Source organism: Galeopterus variegatus, unplaced genomic scaffold (genome assembly GCF_000696425.1).
Source record: "Galeopterus variegatus unplaced genomic scaffold, G_variegatus-3.0.2 Scaffold409, whole genome shotgun sequence".
NCBI lineage: Eukaryota > Metazoa > Chordata > Mammalia > Dermoptera > Cynocephalidae > Galeopterus > Galeopterus variegatus.
In genome coordinates this window covers 465,175-482,210 of record NW_007726520.1, presented here as the reverse complement: position 1 = coordinate 482,210, position 17,036 = coordinate 465,175, and the positions used below count along the sequence as shown (strand labels likewise).

Here is a 17,036-nt window from a genome sequence, read left to right as displayed (position 1 = left end):
CTCTGGTCAGCTTGGACTCTGCCAGGCTGCTGGGTGACAGGGCAGTACCGCAGGGTGTCGCTCCTGCCGCTGCCGGTTCTCCCGCTGCTCATGCCACTGTTGCTGCCACCACTGCCGCCAGCTCCACTGCTGCCGCTACCGCTGGTGCCACTTGCCCCGCTGCTGCCGGTGCCGCTTATGCTGCTGTCGCCGCCGCCAGCTCCTCTGCCGCTGCTGCTGCCGCTGGTTCCCCCGCTGCTGCCGCTGCTGCTGTTACTGCTGGCGCTGCTTCTGCTGCTGTCGAGGGCGCCGCTGCCGCCGCTGCCGGCTCCTCTGCTGCTGCCGCTGTTGCTGGTTCCTCTGCTACTGCCGCTGTCGCCGGCTCCGCTGCCGCCGGTTCCTCCCTACTGACTAGTTTTAAAGGTGATATCCTTTCTGGGGAGGGGAAACTTCCGTGTAGTTCTGGAGGCTGGGAAGTCCAAGATCAGGGTGCCAGCATGGTTGGGTTCTAATGAAGGCTCTATTCTGTCTTGTAGACTGCTGCCTTCTTGCTGTGTCCTCACATGGTGGGGAGAGAGACCATAAATAAATACTTTTAAAGTATTTTTTCTGTTTAAGTTACTCCCTTCCTGACTCTACCAGTATTTCAATCAGTAATCATGGGTAGAAAGATGGAAATGAAGACTAGGGACTCCAGAATCCCAATATTCACAGTATCCTCAACAAAGAAAAAGAAATTCTACCATCCCTAAAAAAATCAGGAAGTTAGTAATTCCCAACCCTTTATGAAAATACATGGGCTATAAAGAACTTCAAAGGAATGGTTCTCCAGGTAGGCAGTAAAAAGGGAGAGGGAAGCAAATCATTACATGATACAATGCAGTTTTGCACTCTAGAGAGCTCCTAGTTTCAAATGACCACTCTTTGACTTTCTGTATTTTCCCTCACTCTTATCACAGGTAAAACCAAGGATACCATAGGTTGTCCTAAGCTGCTTTCTCCATAATATGAAAACTGGTTTTCTTTCTTTTAAAAAGGGGAGGTGGGCAAAAGAGAGACAACTTTTAATTAGAAGGAAAAAAAAAGAAAAAACATATCAAGTTCTCATAAAATCACTGACCTGTATTCATGACACTGAGTAAAATACATTTGGAAATGTATTGAAACTTGATGGAAAGGAATTCCCCCCACCCTGAAACAAGGTAAGCAATGACCCACCTCTGGAATAAAAAGAAAACATGGCAGTCAGTGCCCATCTGGTGTGGCCATGATCTTGGGATTGACTTCTGAGGCTGACATTCACTCAAAATCTATCACCTGATAGTCAGTTTCTTGGTTATAATCTACGAGTTGCCAGTGTTTACTTGTGAGACTGTTTGGGAGCTGGAAGGAAAGGAAGGTAAATACACCAAAGCCCAGCTGAGCAATCGATAGTTTTTACATTTTTATTTCCAGGAAATGACATCTTGTTTTCACAAAGAAGTAAGCCACCTTCTCAAAATAGAGGCTTCCTTCAGGGGCAGCTGTGGGGTACATCCAAACTGTCCAAAACAAATGTCAACACAGGTGCTTCTGAGGTATCAAAACAATAACAACAACAACAAATTTAAAAAAACAAAATATAACTCAAATAACACATGTAGAGGTGCACAGTCTATTAAGACCTTGAAGCAGTCAGTGCCATGAGTCCTGGTGGTGCTTCAGACAATAATGACACCAGGACACAGAGGTGAGTATAAGGGACTTCCTAACCCAGTCTCTGTCCCTCATGGCTTCAGATGACCTGCAGAGTGGACAAGTTGTGTCCAGAGAGAATCCTTTAGATCATCCCAGGCTCCCACTGCCCGGCAGTCTTTCAATTGCCCTTAGAGAATGGTCTTCAGAACAGTCTCTTTGCTTGGGAGAGAAAGAAAAGAGATAAAGGAGGCCCCTGCATGTCCCTTCCTTGGCCTCCCTTGATTCCATCCTTGCCGCCCTCAGTCCCTTCCCCACACAGCAGCCAGAGTGGACTGAGAAAATGTAAGTCAGATCATGTCACTGCTCAAAGCCTGCTCGCCCTTTCTCTCGGAGTAAGAGTTAAAATCAAATCCTTTCCAAGGCCTTCGTGGCCCTACACAATCTGCCCCCCTGCCTAACCTTCCTCATCTCTTGCCACCTCTCCATCACTCACTCCACTCCAGCCACACTGGTCTCCTTGCTGTTTCTTCAGCAGGGAACAGCCCTTTGACCTACAGATGGAAGGACCATTCGGACATGGCAGGGCCTACAGAGTCAACAAGGAATTCGTGGTTCTAGGACTTCCTGGGTTGCTAGTTCATATAGTCCAATTAATCTCACAACTGACCTTTGCTGAGATGGTAGTCCCTTCTCCCACTGAGGGAACAGTTCCTATGATGCCCTTGTCATTTCAAACTGTATATTCTGAGATGCCAATAAGGGCGACAAGGAAAAACAATTAAGCAGAGCAAAAAAAAAACCATCTTGATGACAAGGAAAGGAAGGACAACAGGAGACAAAAGAAGAGAGAAGAAAATAAAAGGAGGAAAAAAGAGGGACTGATGAGAAATAAGAAAAAAGGTTCTAGTAACAAATCTGCTTATTTTCTATCCCATGAAAATTCTGAAAAGCACAAATTTTAAAAAGTCAAAAATTTAAAAGTGTACGGTGTTATATACTTACTATTTGAGTGTATGGATGTGAAAACCCCCACCCCATCCCGAGTGTACTGAGAGCCATTTTTCCTTACACAAACACTGTCCTATACAAGGCAGGCAGGAATGCTGCCTTCACGCACATGACCCTCTAGATTCTCTAGAGGCAGGATTGGGTGTTAAGGTTAAAAGTACCTGCTAAAAAATTTTCTCTATGGATGAGACACAGTTACTACTGCATCTCCCCCAAACATTCCCTTACAGGGCTCTGTGTTTCAGCAAAGGATGGGCAATATCAGGGAAAGTCTTCCAGGTGGGCAGACAGATAGTTCTCAGAACTTGGGCTCTGCCAGTTTCTGCTGTCCCATATCTGGACCATCTCCCTCTTAGCCTACAGGAGGCTGACAAGAGCCATAGGCCATGTGGTCTGACCCAGGCCTGTCTTACCTGAGAGCCCCTAACCTCTGGAGGAGCCTCTGTCTCACAGACTCACTAAAGCTGTGCTTCACAACCCTTTCTCCCCACCTTAGCACACCTGAAGGCCACAGCACACTCTCACTAGTAGCCTCAATTAAATATTAAAGTAGCAAGGGAATACAGTTGAAAAAGACCCTGGGTTGACAATCATTATTCTAAAGAACCAATGAGATTTTATTTCTAGTTCGTTTGCTTTTTTCTTTTCTGAGCACAACCCAAAGAAACTGCTAGAGAAAGTAAAAAGTGAGTGTTAACCAACTAACATCTAAGTATTGTCAACCAACTAACATCTAATGAGAACAGAAGAATCGGGGGAGGGGAAGCAGCTGACAGAAGACTGCTCCTTCACTTCACCAGCTCCACAGGGAAAACCTATAGAGAAGATTTCAAAAAATCTCTTCCCTTCAGAAAAAAATCTCATGTCAATATTCCAGAGAGCCACAATTACTCAGGCAAAAAGATTTACTGAATGTCTGTTATCTGCCCCAGCTCCAGAGCTTCCTTTCTTCAACTCAGGATCCAGTACCCTAACATTCTCCCCCTCCCCTCTCCCCGGGCCTCAGAGTTTATAATAATAGATCAACGGCTAATTAGTCATGAGGCAGTACTCCCTCCCACTGGGATATGGAACTCTAACATAACAACCAGTTGAGGTGGCACAGGAGGGGGTCTGCTCTTGGTGAAACCAGAGTATAGGTATGTCTGCATGGGCAGCCCCCTGCTGCCACAGGCTGGCAAGCTTCCCTCTCTGAATTCGTGATAAGAGCAATCCCTGCCCAGGGCCCTGGCACAGTGTGAGAATTTTGACAATTATAGGGTTGCTACTCCTAGTTCCCAGATCCTAAATTTGGTCCTTTTAAAAAATTCCCATGCACTGGGGATTAAAACAGCTTTCAATTGGCCCTAGAATATGCAAGGAAAGTTGGCATTTGAACTGAGAATTTTCTCTAAACCCCACACTGCAGCCCGGTGAAGCTGCTGATGTCTCTGGCACATCTTTTCCACAAATTGGGTCTCAGAACCTTCTATCTGTCTCTAGAGAAAACCTCAAAGCTGCAGTCACTGTGATAATTGCAGAAACCAAGATGGGTGCCAGAACTGTTCTCAGCTAACACGTGCAACAGGGAGGCCGATTCAGTTTAGTACGTAGCCCCCTAGTGTTACCAAAAAGGTGGAGAGGTACTCTCTTCAGCCTTTGAAGAGAAAAGGGGTGGGGGTAGGGAGATCTGATTATTTACTCTGCAGAATTAAATATGTGTAAAGGGAGTAGGAGAACTTGGGACACAGGGCTCTTCTTTCCCTTTCCAAAGATTCATGAAGCCATCTACTATGCTTTGACTGCTGAGAAGAAACCTAGGCAGTGGGCTGGGCAAAGAAATCACATGGGTATCCCCACCCCCACACAGACCCAGCACGATTTAGCTCAAAGACCATAACCTAGGGCCGGCCCATGGCTCACTTGGGAGAGTGAGGTGCTGATAACACCATAGCCACGGGTTAGGATCCTATGTAGGCATGGCCGGTTGGCTCGCTGGCTGAGCGTGGTGCTGACAACACCAAGCCAAGGGTTGAGATCCCCTTTCTGGTCATCTTCAAAAAAAAAAAAAAAAAAAAAGACCATAACCTGATCTTGGTCAAATCTGAGTTCCCAGGTTACTGCTCCTCTCAGAAAGGGAAGCAGGGGGGTGAAAAAAAAAGAAGCATTCACAAGGCCTCAGTAGACACTTCCTAAGCCTTGGCTGTCCTCATGCAAGTCTTGCACCATGTGAATGTTATGTCTTATGTGGGCCACAAGGGGTAGAGGTGGGGGGCAGGTCACTGTCTCTCATGCCTATGATTTGCTTGTACTATTTCCTCTGCTTGGAAAGGTAACCTTTAGGGAACCTTTAGGCTCAGTTCAAATGTCACTTCCTCCATGAAGCTTTCTCCCATATCTCCACCTGTCCTCCCCTCCTCAGAAGTTTCACAGCACCCTGTTGTGGTACTCATCACACTATCTACTTGCCTTTTTATTTCTTCCACCAGATGGTGAGAACTGTGAAGGTTGAGATGTTTTATTTTTCTTGATGTCTAGTGCAGTGTTCCTACAAATACTTATGAAGTAATGGGAGGTGAAAAGAAGAGCAATGGGATACTGCCAGAATCAAGAGGCTCTTGGAGGTATATATCTGTGGGGGCTCAAAACTGTGTACAAAATCCAGCACACGAGTGTCCGGAAAATGGAAAATACTTTGGTTCCAAAGAACCAACTGAAGGCTGACCTACTCTGCCACAAGCAGAATGTCTTCTTCAGGCCTACCAGTCTTGGGCACACTCCCTGACCAGCAGCTGCACTACCGGCCTTTGTGACAACCTTGCTGCCTCCACTCTGGCTGACCAACTGAAGGCCAGTTTCATACCACAGCTGCTTGTAAATCAGCATCAGATTCCTGGCTCTACTCAAAGTGACTGACATCTGTTGAAGGGTTGGGGAAAGGAAGCAGTGGATAGAAGATACTATTCTTAGCAGTGTGGGTTTCAGCTGTCTGGCTTCTCTGGACTTAGACAAAGGTACAACCAAAGACACACATGAACATGCGTTTCCAATGGCCAGGTGGGTGGGAACTACCTGTACGGGAAACGAGCTTCTGGTTCTTCTCTGATGGGCCTATTATGTACAGCCAATTGACATCACAGCACTTTGGCTCTGAAGCTTTCCCAGAAGGTAGTGCTGTATTGAACTATTAAAAGGACTGAACTTGATAGTCATATCCACCCTGCCTCTACATACTCTTATCCCTACCCAATAACCAATCCTTTCTACCCATTAGCTTCCTTGTACTTTTTGCCCCAAGACACATGCTTTTGTCACAGAGACATTCATGTCTCAAGCAGAGTGGCTCTCTGCAGCCCTTAACACAGCAGACCTTGAGTGTGGCAAGAGCACTGAAATGAGCAGATATTCACTATGGATCCACAGTTCATTAGGGAAATCACCTATCCCTTCCCCAATCTCTTTATTCAAACTGTCTCTGACTTGGAGACTTGTTGCCCAATTTGTCTCATTACACTGTGACTCTTACAGACAGAACCCTGTGTATGTGTTTTCTTCAGGTATTCTCCAAGTTGTGAATCTTTCACTTGAACACATCCTATTTATAATTCATTATCTACCCAACTCAAGATAACACCTGGACAGCAACTAAACTGTCTTAAACAACAGCACCATCTAGTGATCAGTACAGCAAGCCATCTGACTGTTTTCTAATGGTACCTTTTTTTTAGCCTCCACAACCAAGGCACACTTAAGCTTCCCACTTCCCTGCTACTCAAATAATAGGTTAATTCTACCTCAACTCTCTCTCTCACATTATCTTTAACTTCTTTTACTCTTTCCCATTTCTTCCACCTCTTCCTTAGTTCAAAAATCATTTATCTGACTCCGTCTTCCCCAACCAAAAAAAAAACTGTCGAAATTTGGAAGTAAATAAGTCCTTTGTTGAAGGGTAGGAATTCTCATACCCACTTACCTTTTCGTTCCCTAATGAGGATAATACGTCTTTCTTTCACTTCCGAGCTCAGATTATCTACCATCTTATTAATACAATTGTCCAGAACCAGGGAGTGGGTTTTGGACTTTATGTCCTTCCGACAAATGGGGCATTCTATCTTCCGCTTCATCCATTCATTGATACAGAAGGAGCAGAAACTGTGGGCACAGTTCAAGGTGACAGCCTACAATAAGAATGGGAACATACATATCAGAACCGTCATGCTTACATTCTCAGAGCGGATGTGATCTCAAAGCTAGGACAGGAGCTAATTTCCAAAGCCAAATGGAAAGTTAACCACAATTTCATCTGGAGGACTTATAAAGGGTATTAGAATCACTTTGGGGGTTGGGAAGTTTTAAGCTTCATGTTAGACAATTCATTTCCTCCTTTCTCAAACTTAAGATCATAGACTCAGGCCTCAGGTAGGCTGATCTGTCTGTTTTGTCCCACCAACTCAGACCACACTGCCAATGTGGGTTGGCCACCTTGCAAACAAATGTCACTGAACACAAGTAGGACTAGTAAGTATGTGAATGTAGTGGTACTAATTCTCTTATGAAAAATTTATGTCCTGCTAATAGTGAATAAGAACCTCAATTCTAATATACGAAGAAGAGTGCATACTGAATACTCAGTAGATAGACTGGTAGGAGGTTATCATCTCTAAAGAAACTAAAAAAGCAAAATAATGTAAAAGGGAACTAAAAAAGCTGGGTGGGAAAGGAACTAAAAAATGTAAAACATGTAATGGGTTCACTGACAGTGCCTGAAGCCCTAAGTAAATAAGCCTATGAAGAGAGAGAAAGCAGAAGTCTGTATTTACATTTGGGGCTCCTCTGAGTATCCTTCTGGTCAGATTTCTGCCAGAGACCTTTTCACTCCCCAAAATATAAACCATTCTCTTTGTTCCTCTTGTATCCCCTAAGATAGAACCTTTTCTGAGGCTGAAAAGTCCTCATTCCTGCTTTTAGGATGGCAGTGGAAAATAAAACAGAAATTATGTATTTTCCACATGCCACGTGGAGCCCAGAAAGCTAAAAAAATAGGAGATATTCGGGGCCGGCCCGGTGGCGCACTGGATAGTGCGCCGCTTGGGAAGCGCGGCGGCGCTCCTGCCCGAGGGTTCGGATCCCACATACAGACCGGTTCCCGCTCACTGGCTGAGCGAGGCGTGGGAGCAACGCCGAGGGTTGCGATCCCGTTGCCGGTCCCCGGTCCGGTACGGGGGCGACACTGAGGGTTGCGATCCGTTGCCGGACACGGAAAAAGACAAAAGACAAAAAAAAAAAAAAAAATAGGAGATATTCTATTTGCTAATTGAGATAAACACTCATAAGTAGGACTAAAACCCTGTCTAATTAAAATAAAACATCTTCCTAAGACTAACTTGAAGAGGTTACCAGTAGATAGGTCAGGCAGTATTCTGTAAACAAAACACAGGTCAAGTCGTTTGTCTCTTCTATGTCTGTGCAGATGCTCTTGGTTGGAAGAGCGCAAAAATATGACAGAATAACAGGGGACGGCCCGTGGCTCATTTGCAAGTGTGGTACTGATAACACCAAGGCCACGGGTTCGGATCCCATATAGGGATGGCCAGCTAGCTCACTTCAGAGAGTGTGGTGCTGACAACACCACCAAGTCAAGGGTTAAGATCCCCTTACTGGTCATCTTAAAAAAAAAAAGACAGAATAAGAAATGGTAGCCTAGGAGCAAGAGATTCATTTTCATAAGAAGCATGAGAGTCCATGAAATATATTCAGCTTGGCCCCTAAATTCCCAAAGTAACTACACATCAATGACACTTACCACCCTGTTTAAAAGACTGCACTACAAGCCTACTGTCAGCACTGTGTCTACTTAGAGAAAAGAAAGAGCAAGTTTAATGTCATGTGGCCCCATTCCCCCCGCCCCAACAACAAAGAGATAAAGGCTTTATTGCAACTAAAAATGTTAATTTTACCAAATAAATATTTAAAAAAAGCAAAATAAGAAAAAGGACAGTGAAGGGAAAGAAAGCTACAGAAACAAAGGAAAAGTAGCCATCTCTAGAGGTCACTTTGAAATCAAATAGCTATAATAAGTTCCTGGAAGAAAATCTCTTCACAATGTTTTTCTATAACAGAAGCAACCTATATAGACCAGGCTCCATTCAGGGTTGGGAGATTGAAAAGGGGTGAGCCAATGTTCATAATTACCTCAATGAAGTATTCTGAGCAAATAATACATTGGAGCTCATTCTCTAGCACGTCATTCATGTGGCTAAGAACTTCCTCCTTCTGTGCTTGCACCTTTTCCTTCTCTTCCTGCAAAGACAATACAACCCCAACCTGTCGCTTGGGAAAAACAACAAGAATGCAAAACAGGACAAGGGAGCAGGGTTAATTGTCCAGAGCAGGATTCAGGAGTCTAATTTAAAAATGCATTCTGGCACAGCGACCAAGAATAAAACACTTTCCCTGTGGGAGGTGCTCAAGATTTCCTTTCTAATATAGAGCACTAACTTCCTTTCTTTCCTTTCCCAACCTGTTACGGTCTACGTTTGTGTGTCTTCCCCTCCTCTCCATTCATATGTTGAAACCTAATCCTCAATGTGATAATGTTAAGAGATAAGGCTTTTAGGAGGTGATTAGTGGCCTTTTAAAAGGCCCAAGGGAGCTTGTTTGCCCCTTCCACCATGTGAGGACACAGTGAGAAGGCACCATCTGTGTAGCAGAAAATGCACCCTCACCAGATGCCAGACCTGCAAGCACCTTGATCTTGTACTTCACAGCCTGCAGAACTGTGAAAAATTAATTTCTGTTGTTTAAAAGCTAACCAGTTTATGGTATTTTGTTATAGCAGCCCAAACAGACTAAAACACTACTTTTTCAGTATTTGCACTGTAGTTTCTGTCTCCTTCTCCAAAATTCACAAAATGAGAAAAAAATGAAAGTGGCATACTTACCCCACCATGATCAGAACGAGGCATAAAGTATTCTATAGCAAGGTGCAGTTCAGAACTGATATGAAATCATCTTAAATTAAAAGGTCCAGGTCTGTATGTGGAGGGGGGTGGGATGAAAGATGTAATCACTGGACAAGAAAGACATGAAGAATAGTCCAGACAGACAGGAAGCCTGAATTAGTTACAGGTCCCTTGTAGTTCTTTGCAGCTGCCTCCTTTATGACAGAAGGATAATACCTATATTCCCCCGAGGTAGGAGGCTGGAGAGATGGCCTCTTCAAGTACTTTCCAGATGCAAGCTTTGTGATTCTTGTCACTTCCTACTCCTGCAGGGGTCTGTAGTGCAATGTGCTTTCCCCAAGAGGTCAGACTGCTTGTGGACATACTTTTTAGGGAGGATCCTAGGCATGCTCTCTTGAAACAGACATTTATTTAAGTTAGTACCTCATCCCCCAAAAGCATCAAGAGCCCCTGAGGAGGAGAGAAAAAGCCATTTGGGGTATACTGAGTGGTTGGTTCATTTTTCACCTTTTATTTTATCTTCCAAGCAAAGCAGACTGTCAGACTGCTTAGGGCAGTGAAGAGGATCTGGACCCATTCTTAACTAGAGTCAAGTTCCCTGTCAAGTTCCCTGAAAACTTAAGAATGACTGGGTTTAGAAAGACGTGGTAGTTTCTTAGAGGATGGAGAAAAAGGTACTTTGTGATTTAAACAGAGAATAAGGATACCAAACCAACTGAAAAAAAGAGTCCCCTTCTTTCTGTACTCAGTTCTAGGTCTGCATGTGGAGTAGGGTGGAATGAGAGATGTAATCAGACCCAGGCATTAATTTAAAGACAGAGGTTGAAAACTGGTGGCCTATGGACTGGATCCAGTCTGCACACATGTTTAATTTGGTCTTTAATTTGGTCTTAAAAACACATACAACTGAACCTGTTGCCAATATTTGAAAACTGCAATATTTCACAAGAACATTTGGATTTCTATGTGTTGTGGAAAAATCGGAAATTCTGATGACATTGGGTCTACATTTCTGGATGGCAACAATGGCTGAGCAGAGAAGAGCTGCCTCCTGGAGTAGGGGTTAGGGGAGAGCACCCGTTCCAGTTTGCTACAGTTTTCACAGCTCTCTACTGGTTCTTATACCCAGGCCACTTCACTCACCCTTGTTGCTTGCCTGGCCCTGGTGGGAATCTAAGTTTTTTTTTTGTCCTTTTTGAGACCGGCCGCACCGGGCTCAGCCAGTGAGTGCACCGGTCATCCCTATATAGGATCCGAACCCACGGTGGGAGCGCTGCTGCACTCCCAGCGCCACACTCTCCCGAGTGCGCCACGGGCTCGGCCCGGAATCTAAGTTTATAACCCCTAATTTAAGAGTCCTACTGATTTGATGTGGGAAGAAATTTCACAAATGCATCAAGATGAACTATTTTTCATCTTTGACTATAACACTCCTTAGTCTGCATCAGTGACAGACCCTGAAGGAGCATCTACCACAGACACAGGACTAGAAAACACAGGATCCAAGTGCTTCATCCCAAGCATTTTGTTTCTGAACAAGGGAAAGAAATAGATGTTGTCTTACAGGCAGAACCTTCCATAGGCATGAATAATTTTACAGATTATTTCCCCCGAGGCAAGGAGCAGCCATAATCTCTCTTCATTCACCACAGCAACCCTTGGACCGCTGAAAATGCTGAGTTGCATGTACTAACCAAATTCTAAACCTCCATCTTCTTTCCAGTACCTTGGTCTGCTCCAATTCTTTATTCTTGGCTTGAATGATTGCTTCAAAGTTCGTCTTGCTGCGATTTAGCTCTTCCATTAGAGCACGATGCTGCAGAAACATAGCAGACACATACTCAAGATAGAGTATGCATCTATCCTTTTAGCCACACCCGCACCTACTGACTCCCTCTAGTCAGTGACTGGTTCTTTCCAGAGTAATTTGTGCATCCCCCAAAGAAATCAAGGCAGGCACGCTGCCATGCTTACAACTATTATGTGACCGTTAGCATTATAAGGTTGGGAGGTAGATATTCAATAAAAGAACAGAAGGATAAATCCAAATCCCCCTAAATAAATTCTAATAATATTTGCACACTCTTCTCAAAGAGATTTGAATCATCCCTAATTCCATCCCATAGTCTAACCTCCTGACTAAACTTGCATCAAATTACAAATCATAATACATAAAAGACAGATGATAAAACAGGTATTTAAGATGCAAAAGAACACATAAAAAATAATCAAATGAGAGAAGTACTCAAGTTAAATGAATAAATTACAGGAAATCTTTTAGCAGAATTTTATTCCTGTGAGCTTTACTCTTTTGGTAAATCACTGTTTGCTGACTATTAAACTGCATATTCTCAACATGACCTAAATGCTTACATGGAACATTCTTGATTGATTTCTGGATGGCTAAATCTCAGGGACAGTGAGGTAATGGGGGCCATCACAGGCCCTGATGGCCAAGTCATAGCTTACATTTCCCCTCTGCTGCCTACACCTTTCTGGAAGTAGAGCCATTCCCCAGAAAGCCTCCTAATTGCTACAGGCTCTGTTCCATCTTCACCAGAGCAATTTCTGCTCAGATGAAGATGTAAATCTTCACACTGAGGTCTGGCATGTCTGTGAGGCTCCAAATCTCTGACCTGACGATGTAAGCAGCTGCCACCTGCTCTGTTTACAGACTGGAGATGCCACAGAGGTGTGGGCTAAGCAGCAGAGGCAGCCAGCAGCCACGTGATGCCTGGCTGTTCCCAACTCCACAGCCTGCTATAATCTCAGCACAGTGGCAAGAGATAAGTTACCTCCTGCAGAGCCTGAGCCAGCTGTTGCTTCAGGTCCTCTTCTCCTTGCTCTTTCTTCAAACCCTGCAAAGCCAAAACAAAATGGATGTTTTCCCTGCAGGAAGGGAAAAAAGGAACAAAATCCAGCAACAAACACAGCAGACCAGCTAGTGTGAGCATCTGGAAACAACAGGAGGCAGGGAGCAGGTGGAAAATCTCTCATTTTACTTCAAGCTGTTGGCAGTAAAGGATTTGAACGGAGCTATCTGCTCAAATACAGCACACTCAGAACTGTCACCCTCAAGCCACCACTTGGGTTGTTCCGGAAAAACTATGGGCTAACAGTCCAAACCTTCTTCACTGGCTAATGCCATGACTCCCAAAAGGATGTAAACTGAGAAGTTACAAGCCACCAAATATCTAAACTCAGATATAATTCCCTGTGCTGTATCACTCACAAGATCCACCATGTTTCTTCCTGTAATTCTGGCCATCCTGTCTCTTCATTCTGAGTCTCTACCACCGTTAGCCTATAAACTGCTCTTCCTTGCTCCTTGCCTGCACTTATGCTATATTTCCTCAATCAGCCCCCTCCAATGTGGATGCCTTCCACATCATCATTAATCTATGTTCAGCACCTTCCACAGAACCTCTGGGCCCTTCCCTCCTGAAGAATTACCTACCCATTTAACAAGCCAACTTGGAACTGTTCTTTAGTTTAATAGATTGACTGAAAACTGTTCTCCTATAATATTATGTGTGTAACACATCTTGCCTCCTCAATGAGAATGGCAAAAAAAGCTATTATTAAGCATCTTTATAACCATGAAAACTTCCATGTTTAGTGCCAGGCAAAGTGGGTGCTCAAAAAAAAATCTGTGTGAAGCAGCGAGGTTAAATGAGCTTCTGAACAAGTAGCAGGGGTAGGATAAATCCCTAAGGCTTGGTGGGCAGAGGGAAACATGGCTAATACAAGGGGCTAGATACACTTCACAATGAGCAATTTATACATGACCTTCTCATACCTGGAGAAATTCTTTAAACTAGTCTTTTTTGCCTTGCTTTAACATTTTGGTACAGAAAAAGATTTTGCAGCTATGCCTTGAAGCATGCTCAGTGCAGCTACAAATATTAATGAACAGTAACTTTTGTTACTAAACACATTAGGCTTTAAAGAGAGCTTTGCTCTGATGAAAGTGTGATACATTAAATACGTAGACATAACCCACCCTCTATTAATTTCAAGAACTAGTCTAGGCTGGATAAGGGAAGCAAAAGGTATACACAAGCAACCAGCATATACCCTAAAAGACCTATTTAATCCTCGGCCTTTGCTAATACTACCAGTTCAAGGGAATAGCAGAGATAAGAATGAAATTTATAAATTGTTCAGAAATAAGTCAACACTACTCCTGGTTGTTCCTTGCCCTAAGCAACCCAAACAAAAGATAAAAGCTTGTTTACTTTAGTCGTGATTGGTTCTTCTCAGTTCTAAGTCAACAACGGGGAATTCTTGACACTCAATATTACCTCAGCTACTGGGTAGGAGTAAAATGTGTGATTTCTGCCAGATGGGAAATGACATTTTGAGCAGGGACAGGATCAGGTCTAGCCTTAGATTTGTGCAAAAGCTTGTCATCTAAGCAAATGATTTGGGGATGGGAACACTTTTGGTCTTACCCTGACATAGCTAAGACAGTCATTAGTTTACCTTCCTACTAAAGGCACTGTGGAAGGTGTCTTATCACTCAACCCAATAGCAGAGTCATGGTATACTTGTCCCCTCACATGCTGGCTACTCAAGATAGAAACAAAAACATTTTCTGCCTTTCTTGCCTCCCACCTCCTAGGTTAGCTACAGAGTTAGTTACATAGCCAACAAGCTTCCAGGTACAAGGGCAGAGTAACCAGCTGACCTGCAGGTGCTTGGGGCTAATTGATTTGGCTTTGATCATAGAACATAAATAAGTCATGAAGACAACTATTGGTTTAATCGGTGTATACTATGGTTTTTGTGGCTTCCTGACCTTTATCTGACTTCTCCCTAAATTTACCTTGGTTCTGAGAAGCCTCAGCTTTGTATCCTGAGATCACTTATGTCCTCGTTGGTTATGCCAGTCATGTTACCCTATCATGGCTCCCCAACTCTGGCTCCTGATCTCATCAGCATGCTGAAGTCTTAACCCCTTATTCAACCCCTGTCTCTTATCTCAAAGTTTTCTGTTCCCATTCCATCTCCTGTCCCTGGTGCTCACTATTTGGTCCCTAGCCCAGAAACAGATAGCTCTGGCCAGAGGTTTACAAAGCACCTGCCCATCCCTGAGGGGCACTCTTGCCTTTCCCTCCTGTGTGGTACCTGGAGATGCTGTTGCTCTTCCTGGAAAGTCTTCTCTAGTAGCTCCACTCTTGCCTGCTGCTGAGCTTGCTCCACATATAGCTGGGACTGTAAATCCTGCAGTTCCTGCTCCATTTTCACAATTTTCTTTGAGTTCCCTTTTTGGGTCTGCTTTTTCACATTCAGAACAGCTACCCTTTTTTCCTGCATCAGTGTTTTCAGCTTCAGAATCCTGGACATGGTCTCCTTAAACAGCAATAAGCTGCTCTGAGATGCTGAAGGGTTTGAGGCTTTCTGCTTCTTATTATCAAGCTCTACAACTTTGGGGGGGCCGGGGTAAATATGAGCCCCTGTGATCTTCCCACTTGGCTCAAAAGAAGTCAATTTAGAATCCACATATTCAGATGGTTGACTGGGCACTTCATCTTTCTCATGTGACTTTATTGGCTGACCCAGTTCACAAGACACTCTACTTATTTTGGATTTCAAATTTGAGGGGCCTTCAGCTCCAGGACCCTCTAATTCATCCAAACTAAATTTCCTTTTACTTCTCCAGTCCTTATTTTTTCCCATCATCTGGTCGCTCTTTGGTGCAAGATGGGGGTACATCTTCTCCCACTCTTCTTCAGTAACTTCATATTCATACTCCGCATTCTCCTTATTTTCCAGAGGCACCCCAAGCTGAATGTGGTCTCCTTTATGGATGGAATAGACCTTTAAAGGTTCCAGACGCTCTCTGTTCAGCCAAACACCATTCAGACTCTGGGGAAAGGGAAAGAAAGATGAAATAAACTTCATGATTTTCCTCTTAATGAAATTTCTCTCCTGCTGCTGCAAATCCTTCTGCCTTTTCAGAAGGAAAACCCTTGAAAACAAATAAGAAAGGTTCATAAACCACCATCCTTAAAACAGCATTCTTTTTTTTTTTTTTTTTTTGTCTTTTTCCATGTCCGGCAACGGATCGCAACCCTCAGTGTTGCCCCCGTACCGGACCGGGGACCGGCAACGGGACCGCAACCCTCGGTGTTGCCCCCACGCCTCGCTCAGCCAGTGAGCGGGAACCGGTCTGTATGTGGGATCCGAACCCTCGGGCGGGAGCGCCGCCGCGCTTCCCAAGCGGCGCACTTATCCAGTGCGCCACCGGGCCGGCCCCCAAAACAGCATTCTTCAGGGCCGGCCTGGTGGCACACTGCTACAGCGCGCCGCTTGGGAGCGCGGCGGCGCTCCCGCCCGAGGGTTTGGATCCCACATACAGACCGGTTCCCGCTCACTGGCTGAGCGAGGCGTGGGGGCAACACCGAGGGTTGCGGTCCCGTTGCCGGTCCCCGGTCAGGTACGGGTGCAACACTGAGGGTTGCGGTCCGTTGCCGGACACGAAAAAAGACAAAAGACAAAAAAAAAAAAAAACCAGCATTCTTCAAACGTGACTTTGGCTTTTTACCTATATTTCACATTCATGCCTCCACAGAGAACTGCCTACAAACCAGGCAGGAATCACCTTATTACTTGTGGATGAATTACTCAAACAAATGCAATAGCACTACAGAAAACTGAAAGTGAATAGCTCCTATTAACCTAAACTAGAGCCAATGGCCCAAGACTGGAAAAAATGCTATTAGTGAAGGAAGCAGCATCTAATGGTAAGGTCCATGAAGTAGGCCTGACCAGGAAAGTCACTCAAGTACTGTCTCTGGATGTGGTCCCTCAATAGTGAACAAGCAAAACAATTCCTAGTATATGTAAACCAAACAAAAGTACCAATATTTTGTACTGGGGTCAAACTGCTGGTGGGATCTGACCCAATTAATAACAACAGAGGTCCATGAACAATACAGCATAGTGGTTAAGAGCTAGAGCTCTGATTAACAGAGAAACACAGGATTTAAACTATACTTTAGACCAGCTGGATTTGGCAGACACCTATAGAACATTTCATCCAACAACTACAGAATATACTTTCTTCTCTCCAGCATATAGAACATTCTCCAGGATAGACCACATGTTAGTTCACAAATCAAGTCTCCACAAATTTTAAAAACCTAAGATCATTTCAATTATCTTTTCAGACCACAACACATTAAAACTAGAAATCAATAACAAGTGAAACTATGGAAACTATACAAATTTTCATATTACACGTGAAAATTAAACATGTTCCTGAATGACCTATGGGTCAAAAAAAGAAATTAAACAGGTAATCAAAAAATTCCTTAAAACTAATTAAATTTAAAACTAAGAAACTTTATTTTCTTAAAAAATAAAGATATACCAGGCCGGCCCGTGGCTCACTCGGTAGAGTGCGGTGCTGATAACACCAAGGCC

The 17,036-nt window shown here is 44.1% G+C and overlaps 1 protein-coding gene across 4 annotated transcripts in view; it reads right to left on the bottom strand.

The window, feature by feature from the left end:
• Positions 1-1,408: 1,408 nt before the first annotated feature.
• RNF8 (ring finger protein 8, E3 ubiquitin protein ligase) overlaps positions 1,409-17,036 on the bottom strand; it is a 32,789-nt gene continuing 17,161 nt past the window's right edge. The window contains exons 3-8 of one of the 4 annotated variants that reach the window (XM_008568430.1): positions 14,736-15,476; positions 12,401-12,463; positions 11,332-11,421; positions 8,836-8,943; positions 6,617-6,821; positions 1,409-1,875 (exon numbers count right to left, since the gene is read on the bottom strand). In XM_008568430.1, coding sequence (XP_008566652.1) covers positions 1,859-1,875; positions 6,617-6,821; positions 8,836-8,943; positions 11,332-11,421; positions 12,401-12,463; positions 14,736-15,476 — 1,224 coding nt within the window. In that variant the 3' untranslated portion in view covers positions 1,409-1,858. The remainder of the gene's footprint in view (positions 1,876-6,616; positions 6,822-8,835; positions 8,944-11,331; positions 11,422-12,400; positions 12,464-14,735; positions 15,477-17,036) is intronic. The other 3 variants (XM_008568432.1, XM_008568433.1, XM_008568431.1) reach the window with 3 other exon arrangements.